This window comes from Diospyros lotus, chromosome 8 (genome assembly GCF_014633365.1).
Source record: "Diospyros lotus cultivar Yz01 chromosome 8, ASM1463336v1, whole genome shotgun sequence".
In the NCBI taxonomy this organism is placed as follows: domain Eukaryota; kingdom Viridiplantae; phylum Streptophyta; class Magnoliopsida; order Ericales; family Ebenaceae; genus Diospyros; species Diospyros lotus.
In genome coordinates, this window is record NC_068345.1 from 2,668,992 (window position 1) to 2,685,358 (window position 16,367).

The 16,367-nt window shown below is 36.4% G+C and overlaps 2 protein-coding genes across 2 annotated transcripts; one reads left to right on the top strand and one right to left on the bottom strand.

Annotated features, from left to right (window-relative positions):
* Positions 1-814: 814 nt before the first annotated feature.
* LOC127807705 (protein FAR1-RELATED SEQUENCE 12-like) lies at positions 815-1,195 on the top strand. Its single transcript, XM_052345745.1, has one exon. The coding sequence runs from the start codon at positions 815-817 to the stop codon at positions 1,193-1,195; it is 381 nt and encodes a 126-aa protein (XP_052201705.1).
* An 8,595-nt stretch (positions 1,196-9,790) lies between these two features.
* On the bottom strand, positions 9,791-15,346 carry LOC127807707 (disease resistance protein RPM1-like). Its single transcript, XM_052345746.1, has 2 exons — positions 12,584-15,346; positions 9,791-10,039 (listed from the first exon to the last, which is right to left on the bottom strand). The coding sequence occupies exons 1-2, from the start codon at positions 15,344-15,346 to the stop codon at positions 9,791-9,793; spliced, it is 3,012 nt and encodes a 1,003-aa protein (XP_052201706.1).
* Positions 15,347-16,367: the final 1,021 nt, after the last annotated feature.

The following is a 16,367-nucleotide window of genomic DNA, read 5'->3' on the forward strand; positions in this document are numbered from 1 at the left end:
TAATGGGATATTCAGACTCAGATTGGGCTGGAAATGAAGCTGACAGCAGAAGTATTTCAGGTTATGCATTTACCCTTGGAAATGGTGTGTTTTCATGGTGTTCAAAGAAACAAGAAATTGTTGCTCAATCCTCTGCTGAGGCAGAATATATTGCAGCTGTAAATGCTGCAAATCAAGCTATTTGGATTCAAAAAATACTTTCAGATTTGGGCATAAATGTCAGTTCACCTGTGGTCTTAAATGTGAACAACAAATCTGCTATTTCTCTTGCAGAAAATCCAGTTCTTCATGGCATTGCCAAACATATTCGGGTCAAGTTTCATGCAATAAGAGAAATGGTGACTAATAAAGAAATTAAGCTAAATTATTGTCCATCTGAAGCTCAAGTAACAGATGTCATAACCAAAAGTCTTCAAAAGGCAAGATTTGAGAAGATGAGAAGCATGTTGGGAGTACATGGAACAATTCCCAAGGAGGAGAATGTTAATTGAGAATTATTCCATGAATCTTGAAGATAAAGCTTAATTGATTAGGAAGTTGATAAGTTCTCTGGATGCATGTATTAAGTCTCTTAAGAATTTGAGTTATTATTAATATTCTAGTCCACATTCATAGCATTAATATATTACGTTACTAGTATATAAATGGCTTTGTAACTCTCATTTGATTGCAATGGAAAGATGTTTATGTTTTAACAGAGAAATCTGATAGAGTTGTATTTTCTCATTTTTGCTTGGTGTATTTGCCAACATATTTCATCTTTAATTGACACAGGCGTTGGTTAGCTGAAACATTTGATGGTCATGAAACAACAATGGATAACTTAAATGGAAATGCTGACATCATAAAACCATCTTTTGAAAATATACCTCAAAGTTTAGAGTCTTTAGAACCATGTATTGGTATGGTGTTTGAATCAGCAGAGGATGCTAGGGAATTCTACAAGGAATATGGGCAACGTGTGGGCTTTACCATACGGAATAACCGTACACGTCGATCACTTAAAGATAAGTCAGTAAAAGGACGGGAGTTTGTTTGTTCCAAAGAAGGTTTCCGTGCGGATAAATACGCAAATGGAGGGAGCAGAATTCTTCCTTTGAGACCAGCTTCTAGAGGGGGATGCAATGCAATGTTAAAGGATAGCTGCAAAAGATGGCGCAAAGTGGGTTATATATGGTTTTGTGAAGGAGCATAATCATGAGCTCAATCCTAGCAAAATATATACCACCAAGACGATCACATAGGATTGCATTCTGTGTGGTATGTCTTAAGACCACATTTCAATTGAACTATCATTCTATAATCCTATTATATGCTAATTTCAAGTTATATTTTAGAGATTGATTTGTATAATAGTGTGTTTATTTTGTTCAAAAAATCAACAAGTCACCTAGAGGCCTATCATTTTTGAAAGTAACATTTTTTTTTGGTTAGTTTATAAATTTAAAAAAAAAAAAATGTTGACTTCAGAGGATGAAATGCACAAGAGGAATCGAACTTTATATGAATGGATTTATGAAAATTAATTAGGAAAACTGGTTAAAGTTCATTGATAGAGTTATGAACCAAAGTGAGATTTTCTGAACACGCTTGAACTATAAGCACCTTTGATTTAGCTTGGAATGTACCTAATGCATAAGCTTTTTACAAGTATATATACGTGTTTTGACAGATAATGGTATTTACAAGTAGGACAATACTATCCTAAATTTCAAGAAAGACAATTCTAGCTAGGAGGGGGTGGGGGAGGGTTAGTGACAAATGTTTTCATCTTTGGATTTATTATGACGAATGGTATGGATGTTGATATTTCAACTGAAATACAGTAGCTACAAGGAAACACACTGATCCAGAGCAGAGTGTGCAATGAGAAACATAGCAGGATAACAAACAGATAACAAGACTTGAATCTAGAGCCTCCTGGAATGACAGCATTAATACAATGTTTACTTACCACTCATCCAGAAAACTTAAATTATAAGAAAGGGGCCGATTAATATGTGTCAAATTTTATGGAACATCTTTCTAAATTTGTAAAATCACTGTTGGTTGTTGCTTTATTACGATCAAGTAGAGAAATTAGTGTCTAAACTTCGTTTAACCTGCAATACTCTTTGTTCTCTGTTATGATGCTGCCTGTGGACTAGAAAGAAAATGTTCTTGATTCTCCCCATGTTTCAAGTTCCATAATATGTGCAGTTCAACTATTGACCTTCTTGTCTTTTTCAGTTCTGAAAAAGATAAACTGGAGCATTTAACCCATTCTATGCAATGTGATTCACACGATCATATAAATGTCCCATTATCATGTTAGTTATGCTAAATAATCAATTGTAGGATATTTATTTAGGATACATTTTTATTCGTGATTTTGTTTTTTTTTTTTATTGAAAAATGATAAATATATAGATAAAAAAATATACACATATACTGAGCAAACTCAGGAAAAACAAGAGAAATGAGTCATAACTAATGACCACAACAATAGACTCATATTGGACTAAAATATAAGGATACAAAAAAAAAATAACTCTGTATACATGTGTTTTAATCCTTTTGATGATGTTGTTCTGAAGCTTTCAAAAATCAGCCGGTTCCTTGCTGTCCCCAACTGATAAACCGTGCAAGCAAGAACAATTTTCTTGACTTTGCTTTGTCAAGAAGTTCCTCGAGCTTCCTTTTTATCCACTTCAAAGCGCTGGGAATCGATGACATTCGCTTTGAAATACCCAGCCACGCTCTAATTTGGCTCCAAACGGACAAGCTGGTAGAGCACTGGAAGAACAAATGCTGCCCAGATTCCTCAGCACAGCCGCAGAAAGCGCAAGCATGATTAATATCCATGAAAAGCAGCTTATCTTTTGTGAGCAGCCTCGATTTGGCACTAAGCCATAGGATGAACGAATGCTTAGGAGTAATATAGGAACTCCACACATACGGAGCCCAGACCCTCCGAGGCGCTTTATGCCGAACATAATCATACACTCCAGCAATACATATGCTGCCTCCTTTGTCCCAGCTGTCGAGCTTCTGAATTGCTACTAAAATGGATCCCTCTTTCTGACAGAGAAGGTCTCTAATAGCAATAATCTTCTTTGGCAGGGCGATTTTGCTTCTTAATTCCGCCGTTTTCGTCCTCTGTTAGATCAAAATCCTTTAATGCATGAGTCTTTTAATTAGAGCAATCACTCTTGATCTTCTTTTAAGAGTAGCCGACGTAAGATTCAACCATGTGATTTGTGATTTGGAATCTGTTCCGCTGGATTTGATCTTGACATGTTTTTGGCACCCTTTCCCCTTCTTCTAGGTCGTTACAGCTTGCTTCCCTTCGGTCGCGTTTGCCGTCGTCACTGCTTGTCGTGGTCGCTGTCGCCGTTGCTGCTTGTTTGGTCTCTTCAAAATTAATTTTGGCTCCCGAAAGCTGATTTGCAGATGTGCCGCCTCCTGACTTATATTATTATATGTAGGATTAATCTACTTTGCTCGAGAAATTAACAATAAAATTATTGAAGGGGGCAAAAGGACTAAAATATCTTTGTCTACTTTGCAAATTTACAAAGTGGGCCATTGCCCGTTGCTCTCTCTTCTCCCTTCCCATGGCCGCCGATGCAACCGTTGCCTCGTTGCTGCCTTTACCTCGTCGCCTTGCTATTGTTGTCTCGCTGCCATCACCTTTCCTTGCCAATCGTCGCTGCATCTTCCTTCAACCAAGGATGTAATGGCAATCGGTAAGGCGAGATGACGAGGCGAAGGCAGCAACTGCATCGGTGGCCATGGGAGGGAGAGGAGAGAGCAGCGCACAAGCGAGGGCATTTTGGTCTTTTTGCCCCCTTCAATAACCCTCTCTATTAATCTCTCGGGCATGTAACACAGTCCTTGTATATATATTAGGGATAATGCTATTCGACCACCCTCAATGCCATCCTTAAGATATTGTGATATGAAAAGTGGCCTAAAACCCATTATTTCAAATTTTGTCTTCTCTCTCTTGTGGCCGGTGGCTCTACCCTTCCTCTCGTTTCGATCGTGGCTCTCTCTCCCTTCTGATAGCCCTTGGGTCGGTCCGGCGAAAGCATTATCCTCTAGAGTTTGGTTGTCTTTGTCTCGATCTCTCGCCCATGCAACTTTATCGATCTTTGACGTCTCTTAGGCTCATTCCGACCCTCTCTTTGTCTCTCTCGTCTGTCGCACGTCTCTATTGCTTTAATCTATAAGGAGGTAAGTCTCGCACACATCCATGTTATATATGTATATATGCTTATTGGGTTTGACTGAAACTTTTAAGTTTAGATTTATGGAGTTTCAATCGTTGAATCTTGCTGATTTTTGGGTATGTTAGTTAATAGGGATAGAAGTGTCAGGTGATTGCCTCTGATCTTCAAAAACAACTAGTCACGATAGCCAATGGTGATTGACAATACGTATATACGAGCTATGGATATATACAAGATAGAAACGTACACTCTCTCTCCATTGGGTATTTTAAAAAAAGACATAAAATTGATCTATTGCCCACCGCGACCAAATTACTTAAGAGGGCCAGGCATGATTTAGTTGGGGGAGGGGAAAGTTAATGAGAGGTTTAATTAAAGGGGGGTTTTAAATATGTTATTGACTGGACTGTGTTAATGTCAGACAATCTAAACGGTTCGATATTTTCAATTTTTTAGATTTTTCAATTTATTTTATTTGAGCACTATTTGATCGAGTTGGTTCGGTTTTAGAAAAAAATCGATCTATTCAATTTGAATAATTCGATAGATTCGGTTATATCCATATCTAACTGAAAATAATCCTCAATTAGATATGAATGTAATCGAATCGATCGAATTATTCAAATTGAACATATCGATTTTTTTTTTTTAAATTGAACCAATTCAATCCGAATAGATGTTCAAATTGAACAAATTAAAAAATTAAAAATATCAAACGGTTTATATTATCTGACACTGACGTAACCAACCAATAACAAATTTGAAACCACCATCCAATTAGACGCCCAATTTTCCCTCTTCCAATTAAATCACACCAGTCACCTTTAAATAATTTGATTGATTCGGTTATATATTTTATGTGATAGACACGATTAAAAAAAATAAATTATTAATTATAGTTATAATTGTAATTATTAAAATAACTATAATTTTAACTGAATAAATTAAAATTAATAATTTATTTAAATAATAATTTATAGTAATATTTAAAAAATATATAAAATTATATGTACGCAGGTATGTGGAGGTAATTTCGGCGGGGGGGGCGCAAGAGATCAATCCTCTATAATACAAATCACAAAAGAGTGAGGATTCCGAATGATTTATGAAAGAATGTCATACGAGTTTGAGAAAACCAAGTCGATCTAAGCAAACTCCCTGTTCAGCATACCTGCTGCAGCCCAATCCTCTGAACTTCTTGTTGCCCAGAACACTTCGTAGCTGCATCTGGTATTCCTTGTAGTATTCCAGTTCTTTCCACACAGGTATTACTGACATCACATCAGAGGTAGCATTATCATAATTGGTCCCAGCTGAAGCAAAGGAAACTCCAGAAGCAAACTCCGATATATTGTACGTGGGATCCAAATAAGCAGGTAAGGTCGGTTTGAGACCAAAAGCCTCGGAGATGAAATCTGTGACAATTCGACCATTAGAAAACTGCCCCGTCGGCTTGCCGCCATTGAAGTCACGGCCGTAGGGCTCAAAGTTGCTCTTCAACATTGTAGAGATATGGCTATTGTTCCCTGAATCCACATACGAGTCTCCAAACAGAGAAGGTGTTTGGCTTAAAAAGTTGAGCGTTTAAATTGATAATATATTTAAATAAATATATTTTTAAATTATTAATTAATAATTATATATTTAATTTGAAAGAGCTGATAAATTATCAAAACTTGACAAAAAGAATAAAATAGATATAGGGTTGAATGATGTAAGATTTTATCATTAAATGTTTATAAATTATACATAATTATTAAAAATATATTAATATAATATTATTATATATATTATATATGTTATATATAACAATAATATATATTATATATATAATATTTTTACTGTTGTTTTATATATACATATATACATACATACATAAATATATACACGCAGCAGGCGATGGGGGCACAAGTTGAGGAGATAAGGGTGGGGATGGCGATGGACAGCTATCGATGAGGTGACGAAAGATAAGTTGAAGTAGATGGGGGCGATGGAGGTAGTGGTTGATAGGGGCGATGGTCGACGAGAAGTGTCCAGTGGGGGTAATAATGATGGCCAACTTTGGCGGCCAAAAGAGCTGGGGTGACAAGCGGCGAGAGACAGAGGTTGAAGAAGAAAGGAATGGCTAGAAATTAACAAAAATGATTAAGGTAAAATGGTAAATTGATTGGTCAACACAACTTATATATAAGCAGCATTTTGTAAAAGCTCTCCCTTCCTCACCAGCTTTTGCAAAAAGCTATGTAGTAGCATTTAAGCTACCTAACTTACACGATGGTGAGGTGCATCTAAAGACCTCACCAACTTTTTCTTAATAGCTTATTATATATAAGTTATATCAATAACTTATAAGTGATCAAACCGATAAGCGAAACACCCTCACAATCTGTATTTGTAGGAATTTGCAGTAATAGAAGTAGAGGAATTGTCGAATTTTCCATGATTCCTTGGCTTCATCTTCCTAACTCAGAACAGGTCTTCTTGGAGTGCTTCGCTGTCAACTTCTCACAAAAATTTGATTGTCAGAGGAGCTGTCATCATAGTTTGGATTAGCCAAATCGTGGGTGATAAGTAGAAAGGTTCACGTCCATCATCGTTATTTGCTTCTTATCATCACAGGTAAGTGTTCTTTCCAGCAATTGAGAACTAAGAGGTCGAGAGAGCGAACCTTCCGCTGCACAGCTAGGTAATCGCTTGTTTTTACCATGGCCGTGTTCGTGTTTTTGGATGTGTTTGTTTCATCTTGCTCCTTCCACATGACAGAAACAAATTAACTACAAAGGTTGCCATATGTGTTTTTGTTGTTTATAGCAATAAACAAAAAGGCTATGTTTGCTATGATCCACAACATAAACGAATACGTGTGTCTTGTCATGTCACTTTCTTTGAGAATGTGTATTATTATATCTCATCTCCTAATTCAACAATCTGTAGTTCCTCCATTTCCTTTTTGCACAATTTTTTTGATTCTCAAATCAAGGATGATGTCGCAACATCTACCATGTCCCCTCTTGGTCACGGTCTTGAAGGTCATATCTCCACCCCTTTGATTGATGTGCCGACACCAAATTCACCACCATTAAAATGATCCACCCGCGTTAACTTTGGAAAACCCCTTGTTCGGTATTCCCTCTTTACTAATCTTAACTTTTTCAATATTTCTTCTACCTATAACCAGGAAATGGATCAAGCATGTTAGCGAAAAGCCATGGATGAAAAATTGATGCATTGAAGGAGAATCATACTTCTGTGATAGGGAGTAAATAGGTCTATACTATTAAGGTTAAACCTAATGGCACTTTAGATTTCTATAAAACCCACTTGGTTGCGCAAGGATATAAGCAAGAGTATGGGATTGACTGCAACGAAACATTTACCCCAGTTGCCAAGATGACCACTGTTCGTACCCTTATTGCTATAACATCATGCAAGCAGTGCCCCCTATATTAATTAGATGTGAAAAATGCTTTCCTTCATGAAAACTTGAAGTAAACAGTTTATATGGAGTGCCCACCTAGTTATTCGCGTATTGATCGTAATATGGTTTGTAAACTTCACAGATCCCTTTATGGCCTTAAATAGGCGCCTCGAGTGTGGTTTGAAAATTTTCAATCTACCATTTGTTTAGTGGGATTTCAACAGAGTTCTAATGTTCAGTGGGATTTCAACAGAGTTCTAATGATCACTCACTTTTCATTCATTCTTCTCATGGTGGCATTGTTATTTTGGTTTTTTATGTGGATGATATGATTATCACAGGTAGTGATCAAGAAAGAATTAGCATTCAAGCAGTTTCTTAAAGACTCATTTCATATGAAAGATCTTGGTGCTCTTACTTATTTTCTTGGATTAAAAGTGTCCCACTCTTCTAATGGTTTACTTCTCACTCAGCGTAAGTACATTAAGGACTTACTCAAGCTGGCCAATCTAATTGATAATAAAATTTGTTCTACTCTAATGAAGCAAAATTTGAAGTTACAACAAAATGTTGGTGCACCTATCTCAAATGCTACTTTATATAGACGCTTGGTGGGTAGTCTCATTTATCTCACTATTACGCATCCTAATATCTCTTTTGCTATCCAAGTTGTAAGTCAATTTGTTTTTGATCCTAGGCGGCATTATCTCTCAGCTCTTTATCGCATTCTTCAATATTTGAAAGGTACTCGTGATCATGGGTTATATTTTCCTTCTAATACATCTCTTAATCTCACAGCATTTGCCAATGCAAATTATGCCAGGTGTGTTGATACTCGGGGTTTTACCACAGGGTGGTGTGTCTTCTTGGGTGCTTCTATCATCTCTTGGAAATGTAAGAAGCATGAATGGGTATCTAAATCATCCACAGAGGCTGAGTATCGCTCTATGTCCTCTGTTAGTTCTAAAGTTGTATGGCTCCAATGACTTCTCATGGAACTTGGTGTTCCTTACTCTCAACCAATTATTCTTTTTGAAGATAATACTAGTGCTATTAGTATTGTCACAAACTCGGTCCATCATAAACGAACTAAACACATCGAGACTGATAGCCATTATATCATAGAACTAGTTCAAGATAAAATTCTTAGTCTTATCCATGTCTCATATCTCATGAGCAAATTGCTGATCTTTTTGCCAAGCCTATGTCTTATGCACGTTATTCATATCTTGTGAGCAAATTGATGCCAATTGACAACTATCATCAATTTGAGCGGGGATATAAGAAGGAGAAGGATCCAGGTAGCAATCAAGGACAAAACTAATTCACTCAACCCAAATTTATAGCTAAGAGAATATCTCTCCTAATATTGAGGGATCTTAATTGTATATTATATTGTCCATAATTAGCTAGGTTTACCATGTATAGATATAAATTTCTGTTTACATGTAGTCAATGAATAGTTTAGAAAAATATGTAAAGAATAGTTTCTCTCTTTGAAATTGTCATGTTCGTCGTTGGCTCCCGCGGCCATGCTCCACCGCTGTCGCTGTTTGTCGCGGAATAAGCCACGCCCCTGGCTTCTTCCGCTATTGCCGCCGCCGCCTGGCCCAACATCCGCCATCGATCTCACACAGCCGCCGTAGGACCTTCTCTGTCGCTGGTTGTCTGCAGCCGAGCCTTACCGTCGATTTCACGACCACCGTGCTCTGCCAAACATCACCGCTGCCATCATTCAGGCTTCGCCCTCTGGTGCCAGCCTTCCGCGGTCTTGCTTCGTCCCCTGTCGCCGTAGGTTCTTCGTGGCTGTGCTCGGCCACCGATCATCTTGGCCTCTTCTGTTGGGGCTTCTTCTTGCAGTCCGTTTGGCTGTGTGGTTTGAGCGCTTATAAGTTATTAGTGTAGCTTAAAAGCTATTAAACTTTTTTAGTTAAGTGTTTGACAAATTCAAATAGCTTAATTAAAAGTTATATAGCTTAAATATTATTTGAATAGCTTTTTGAAAAGCTTCTTCTCCTCAAATTTTGCAAACCGCTCTTAGAGAAAAAGCTGCGTTGACCATAGAAATTACCAATTTATCCTCAACCAAAATGCCAATTTCTAACCCATATCCTTCTTCTTCAACCCTCAACCCTCTGTAACTAATTTCCCACCGCCACTATCGCCCATGGTCCGCCGCGTTCAACCTCGCCGTCGCCCCCATCGTTGCCTCTAGCTCCTCCGTCGCCAAGCTCGATTGCTGCAGGTTGGCTCCTTCATCGCCATCGCAAGTCGCTTCTATCGCCATCATCACCTTTACTTCCAAATCCGCCACCGCAAGCTGCCCAGCGCCGTCACGTCTCTTCCCACCTACTTCACCTCCCTTCGCCGTCGTCGTCCCTTTCTGCGCCGTCACCCATCTCTTCTTCTGTTGCCAGCCTTCTTCTTCACTGTATATATGTATATATATAATATATATAATAATTTTGTATACAACATATAATATATATTAATTTTAATAAAATATATATTTTTTAATAATTATACTAATACAATATTAATTTATAACAGTAGAATTAATGTATATATTTTTTATATTATTTAATAACATATCTATTTTTATCTTTTATCAATGTATTATAACTTATCAGCTCTTTCAAACTAAACACATAATTATTAACTAATAGTTTAAAAATATATCTTTTTAAAATTATTATCTATTTAAATATTATTTAACTTAAACGCTACAACCAACTAAATCATTAAGCTATACATTAAGCTAAAAGAATAAACGTCTAACCAAACTAAGCATTGATTGGTTTCTTCAGGCTTTATTTTTCATCCAACCTTCCTTCAGGAGCTTTTCATAATGTACAGTATAATATATATATATATATATGATATAATATAACAATGCCTTCTGTCTTGTCATTTTCTGCCCGGCTCCCCCGAGACAGCGATAGGTGCCGAATGTATAAAGCAAGTTCTGCCGGCCTTCTTTTTTGACTCTTTCATACAAGATAAGTATATAACAGCCTCCCACCCCACCAGTGCCCCCCCAGTGCCATTTTGTTGCGATAGGTGCCGAATGCATGAAGCAAGTTCTGCCGGCCTTCTTTTATTCACCCTCTTTAACGAGGGTGGCATAACCCTCAAAGTGATTTGGGGGTTAAAATTAACAGAGGAGCACTCCAATCGTTAATTTTAACTCCTTTTTTTTGTTAATTTTAACCCTTAAATTAATTTGCTCAATACTTGCTTTGTTAATTTGTTCATTTTCTTTAATATAAATTTCCTCCATACTTGTTTTCTTTACTTCACAATTTTTTTCAATAGTTAGCTTCATTTGCATCATCATTGTAAAAAAAAATAAAATTATGAGCAAATTGTAAAAAAATATTGTAATGGTTAATACTAGGCCATTATATACTTGCTTTCTTCAATACTTACTTTTTTATTCCTATTAGTAAAGTATAATATAATTTTTTTATTTCTAGTAGTATATTATTGTAAAAAATAAAATAAAAAAAATCTAACCCACTGGGCCTCACATGGCTCCGCCCTTGAAGTTTCCTACGATTTGAAATTGTATAAGAGCCATTGTAGTTTTTTTAACCTTTTTGGACGTTTCCCACAGACAACGTCAATTGTTGTTACCTGAATATAATAATAATTTTATTTGACTGGAAGCATTGTCATCAAGTTGCCCAAATTTGTAAAAATAAAAAAATAATTAGAGGGAGCAGGGAAGTCCCTGCGCAAATATTCCGATACTTAAGTCAAACACTAAATATAATGAAAACAGAATTGAAATTAGTATCATAGACATCTCTTTTTAAGAATGAATGCTTACTTATTTATAAAGGAATACGGAGTAATCCAAAGTGTCACAAGATTAGGATTCTTGTATATAATGTTTATCTTAATTAATCTTAGTCAAAATTGTCATAGATGACATCTATCTTTTATAAATAATGTTTATCTTGCCCTTTTACACATGTAATTTCTTGTGGATGATTGCTTATCACAATATTTTGTAATCCTCTTAGAATTAGAATTTCTTATGGATAATTGTAGAATATTTGAAGAGATTTTTAAATGTCGAAGTTATCTAATTTACGTGTTTGTGTGAGAACCCTTGTGTATGAAAAATTTATATCTTTTAGTCCAAAAAGATTATTTTGGGCTTTTGAGCTTTTTGGCCTTTGAATGAGCTTTTGCCTATGACACAACACTAGCAAGCAAGGGAACTTGAATTTGAAGAGCAAGATGATCTAGACTTTTGAGTTTTGACTAAAGAAATGCTTGTGAGCAAGTTCCTTACCTTCCACGAACGAGCAACACCTCTTGTTCACCTTAATATGCATAATTAATGTGCTATATGACATGCTTAATCAGACTCCTTGAACTTCTAGTTATGGGTCATTTTCATGGTTGCTTATGGTCCAACTGAGTTGAATCAAGTCCATTAGGCATTCGAACACTCCATAGAAAACTTGAAAAATCTGCTCTCTAGATTTTAACCCATTTGAATGAGTGGTATGCCGTTTGAATTTGTTAGAACTATGTTCAGATCCACCTAATAGAATTTCCTTACCCATAGTGATTTTACTTCACTTTGGACTAAAAAAATAAGCAATTAAAAAGAAATAAAAAATGTTATTTGGATATTCACACATGTAATATAAAATATAATAAATTAATACATAAATGTCATAAGAATTACAAATGAGTGTCCAAATAGTATTCTCAACAAATCTCCAAATCCACTATCTACAACATTATCAAAAACAAATATACAGCTCTTTTGAAATGAATAATCTCCTGGCTAGTTAGTGAGTCCATTTTGTAACATTGCATGAATGATCTGAGAGTTTTTCCTTTGGCCTCATCTAAAAACAGAAGAAGAGATGGTTATTAGTCAAGAGATCCATTTTGAGCTTCATCGATCCTTAAATTATAGGTCACTTACATAATTTTGGAATTCCCTAGAAGCACAGACTTTGTATTTCAATCCTTGAAGCCAAAAACCAAACTTAACAGTTGGTATATGCTCCACAATCCAATGATCTTGGCCTTTGTTTGGTAGCATTCTATTTAGGAACTTTGTAGGCATATGCAAAAATAAAAGAGTTGTGAGTTTCCTAAGATAACGGATCCCTGAAGGAACCTCTTGCAACTGTTGACATGGCCCAATTGTTAACTCTTCAAGAAGAGTCAATGCCCCTTCCTCTATTATCATTGAACACAATCCACTCAGAGAACGAAGATTTAACCTCTTGAGTTTTGGAAATGATCCAACCTTAAAAGATAGTTGCTCTCCATAATACACGTTAACGAGAGTGAGCATTAGTAGGTTAGGCAAAGCTTGAAGCCCTTGTAGTGGATCATCAACCAAACCTGACGAGTGCAATTGTAAAACTTGTAGATTTTGAAGTTGAGCAATCCAACATGGCAACTTTTTCAAACGTCCACCCAAGGAGAGTCGCTCAAGAGATTCAGGTGGAGCAGAAACCGAATCCAAATCTAGAATCTCATGTTCACTTATAGCACCTACCGCCAAAAATTTAAGGTGTTTCATATTCTGAATGTTGTTAAAAAGATCCTTGCAATTTTCTGTTCTCAATTTGTGGATGCCCAACTTCCTTAGCTTTTGCAAATTCTGAAGCTCTTTAAATAAGTTGACTGCATCATGATTTGCCTCCACAAGCCATAGCTTCTGTAACTCCTTTAAACAACCAATCCCTCCTTGCATCTTTACCCCTTTTACGGAATCTAAACTAAAATTCCCATAGTCATAGTTAAATGCCACAAGATGCCTCAACTTGTGGAGCTTGTTGATTTGAGAAGGTAGCTCACGCACAAGAGAATATTTCAAATCCAGAGTCTGCAAGTTGTGCAGCTTCCCAATTGACTTGGGAATCACTGTCACTTTTGTATGCCTTACACTCAGGTACCTCAAATGAAATAGATTTCCCACTTCTTTATGAATCTGAACCAAAGAAGAATCATTAAGATCTAGCGTTTTAAGAAGTTTGAAATTTCTTGCAAGTGTACTCATCAGGGGTTTCTCTGGCAGCTTAGCCACTCGAAAAAGAAGAATTGAACGAATTCGGGATCTCTTAACCCTTTTAGGAACGTTGTCCAGATTGTAATCCATATGTATTGACAATCTTCGAGTAATATCATTGAAACTCGAATTCTCTGCTCCTAAAATATGACAAAAGTTCAACTCCATCAACTTTTTCACGATGATCTCTCGCACCACATCATGCACCCTGCAATTTTTAACTCTCCCATCAGGTTTCTTACTTGACACTTGAACCAAACTTCTATGGATGAGCTCGATCAAGTACTCCTCTCCAACTTCTTCTAAAGTTTTGCCTATTTGTTCTTCAATGAAGCCCTCTGCTATCCACAACCGGATCAATCTTCCACAATTAATAGAGTAATCCTCAGGTATTATGCCAAAGTACAAGAAACATGATCTGAGGTAGTAGGGCAAATCATGGTAACTAAGCAACACAATTTTTGAGATGCTTGTAAGGGCAGGTTTCATTTGTAACTCAGAGCCTAGGCTATCGTAGAACCTCTTCCATTCTGATGCAATCTTGTTTTTGATGGACAAAATACCACTTATTGCCACAATAGCAAGTGGCAATCCTTCACATTTTTGAACGATTCGAAGAGATACGTCCTTCAATTCAGGGGGACAGCGGCCTTCGAAGTCCCTTTGGAAAGCCTTCATGCAAAAGAGTTCCCAAGCCTTCTCTTTGGGTAGGGGCTGAAGCCAGTGGATATGATCCCATGGCGATTCTTTACAGAAAACTGCAACCTCCTCACTACGAGTGGTGATAATTACCCTGCTCCCTTTCCCATTTCTAGGCAAAGCATGTTTAATGAATTCCCAAAAGTTTGATGTCCATACATCATCAAAGACAATAAGGTACCTGTTATGAGTTAAAAATTCCTTCAGCTTGTGAACGAGTGAATTCTGGCCCATTGCATCAATTTCTGGAGGTGTAGTAGACTTCCTTAATCCACATTGGTAAAATTGTTTCAGCATTGTTCCGAGTATCTCCTCCGACTTGTATGATCTAGAGATAGGGATCCAAGCGCAACAATCAAAGTGTCCGGCCACGGTTTGCTTTCCATAGACCTTGCTAGTAAGAGTGGTCTTGCCGACTCCAGGCATCCCCACGATCGAAATAACCACTCGTTTCGACTCTTCGGATATCAATTGCCCGATCAATTCATCTCTACGGGATTCAATTCCCACGAGTTCATCTTCCTCGACGAAGAGGGAGGCCACTCGAGGATCATGCCACATCCGTTCAATTCTTTCACTCCCTAATCCCTGTATCACACTGAATCCATACCTGTCAGCCCTCTCCTTGATCTCCCCAATCGTCTGTTTGATGTCTTGAATCTGAGAGGCTATGTTTACTCTACGGAATAAATTGTTGAAACAATGCCTTCTTCCTTGATCAAGCATGTATTCTTCGATCACATCCTCGATTCGGTACGCCACTTCCCGGACCTGCTTCACCCAAACCATGGCGATTTCATCTCCAGTTTCTGCCCTAAGATCAGCGTCTTTTAGGAAAGACTTAATGCTCTCCAATTCAGCATTGATGCTTGCAACATCTCGGCGAACATTGCTCAAAAGCCTCGCTTCGTTAACTATCAATGGCGCCAAAGTCTGGATCACGGAGTTTACAGCGCTGTACGCCATTACTTTGAATTCAATTATTCTTCTTCTTCTTCTTCTCCTCAATTTGCCTATAACATCCAATCCAAACAGAATGATTATTTTCCCTTTTCTTAAGAGTGGAACCTCTTTGTTATCGTCCAGTTTTGTAGTTCGAATGTATGAGTCCTGGTATTTGTAATTATTGTAATTTGATAATTCTTCTAAGATTTTCTCCAACTCATTATTTGTACTTATTTGATGGGTTAATTAAATGATAATTGAATACAAATTATACCCATAAAGAAATATTGTTGTAGTTATTTGACAACGACAAGCGATTATTAAACATAATAAATCACCATGATGCACTGGATGGATGAAGAAATGGTAATTAATAATTTATGAAAAAGTTGAATTATTGGGTGTGGTTAGAGGATGACTTCAATGGACGAATGTCACACTCACACTCAGTTTTCCTAAACAATTACAAGTTATTAAATAAAGATGTCATTTTTGAGAGACAAATAGAGGAGTCATCAAATAAATATTAAACAAAGATGTCATTTTAAGAGACAAATAGAGGAGTCATCAAATAAATATTAAACAAAGATGTCATTTTAAGAGACAAATAGAGGAGTCATCAAATAAATATTAAACAAAGATGTCATTTTGGGAGACAAATGAAAGAGTCATCAAATAAATATTAAATAAAGATGTCATTTTGAGAGACAAATAGAAGAGTTATCAAATAAATATGTCATTTTTGAGTGACAAATGGAAGAGTTATCAAATAAATATTAAATAAACATGTCATTTTTTTACTTGGGGAAGGAAACGATTAATTTAATTGGACATTAAACGATAACACGAGAGTTATCAATAATTAATATTAAATAAACATGTCATTTTTTTAATATCAAATAAAGATTAATCTAAACATGTCATTTTTTTAAATAAACGTGTATAGTTCAGTTACAAGATGCAGATGGAATTTTGAGAGACAAATAGAATTTTTTGCAAAATATATGTATCAGTATCATTTACAAAAAAATCATATCATATT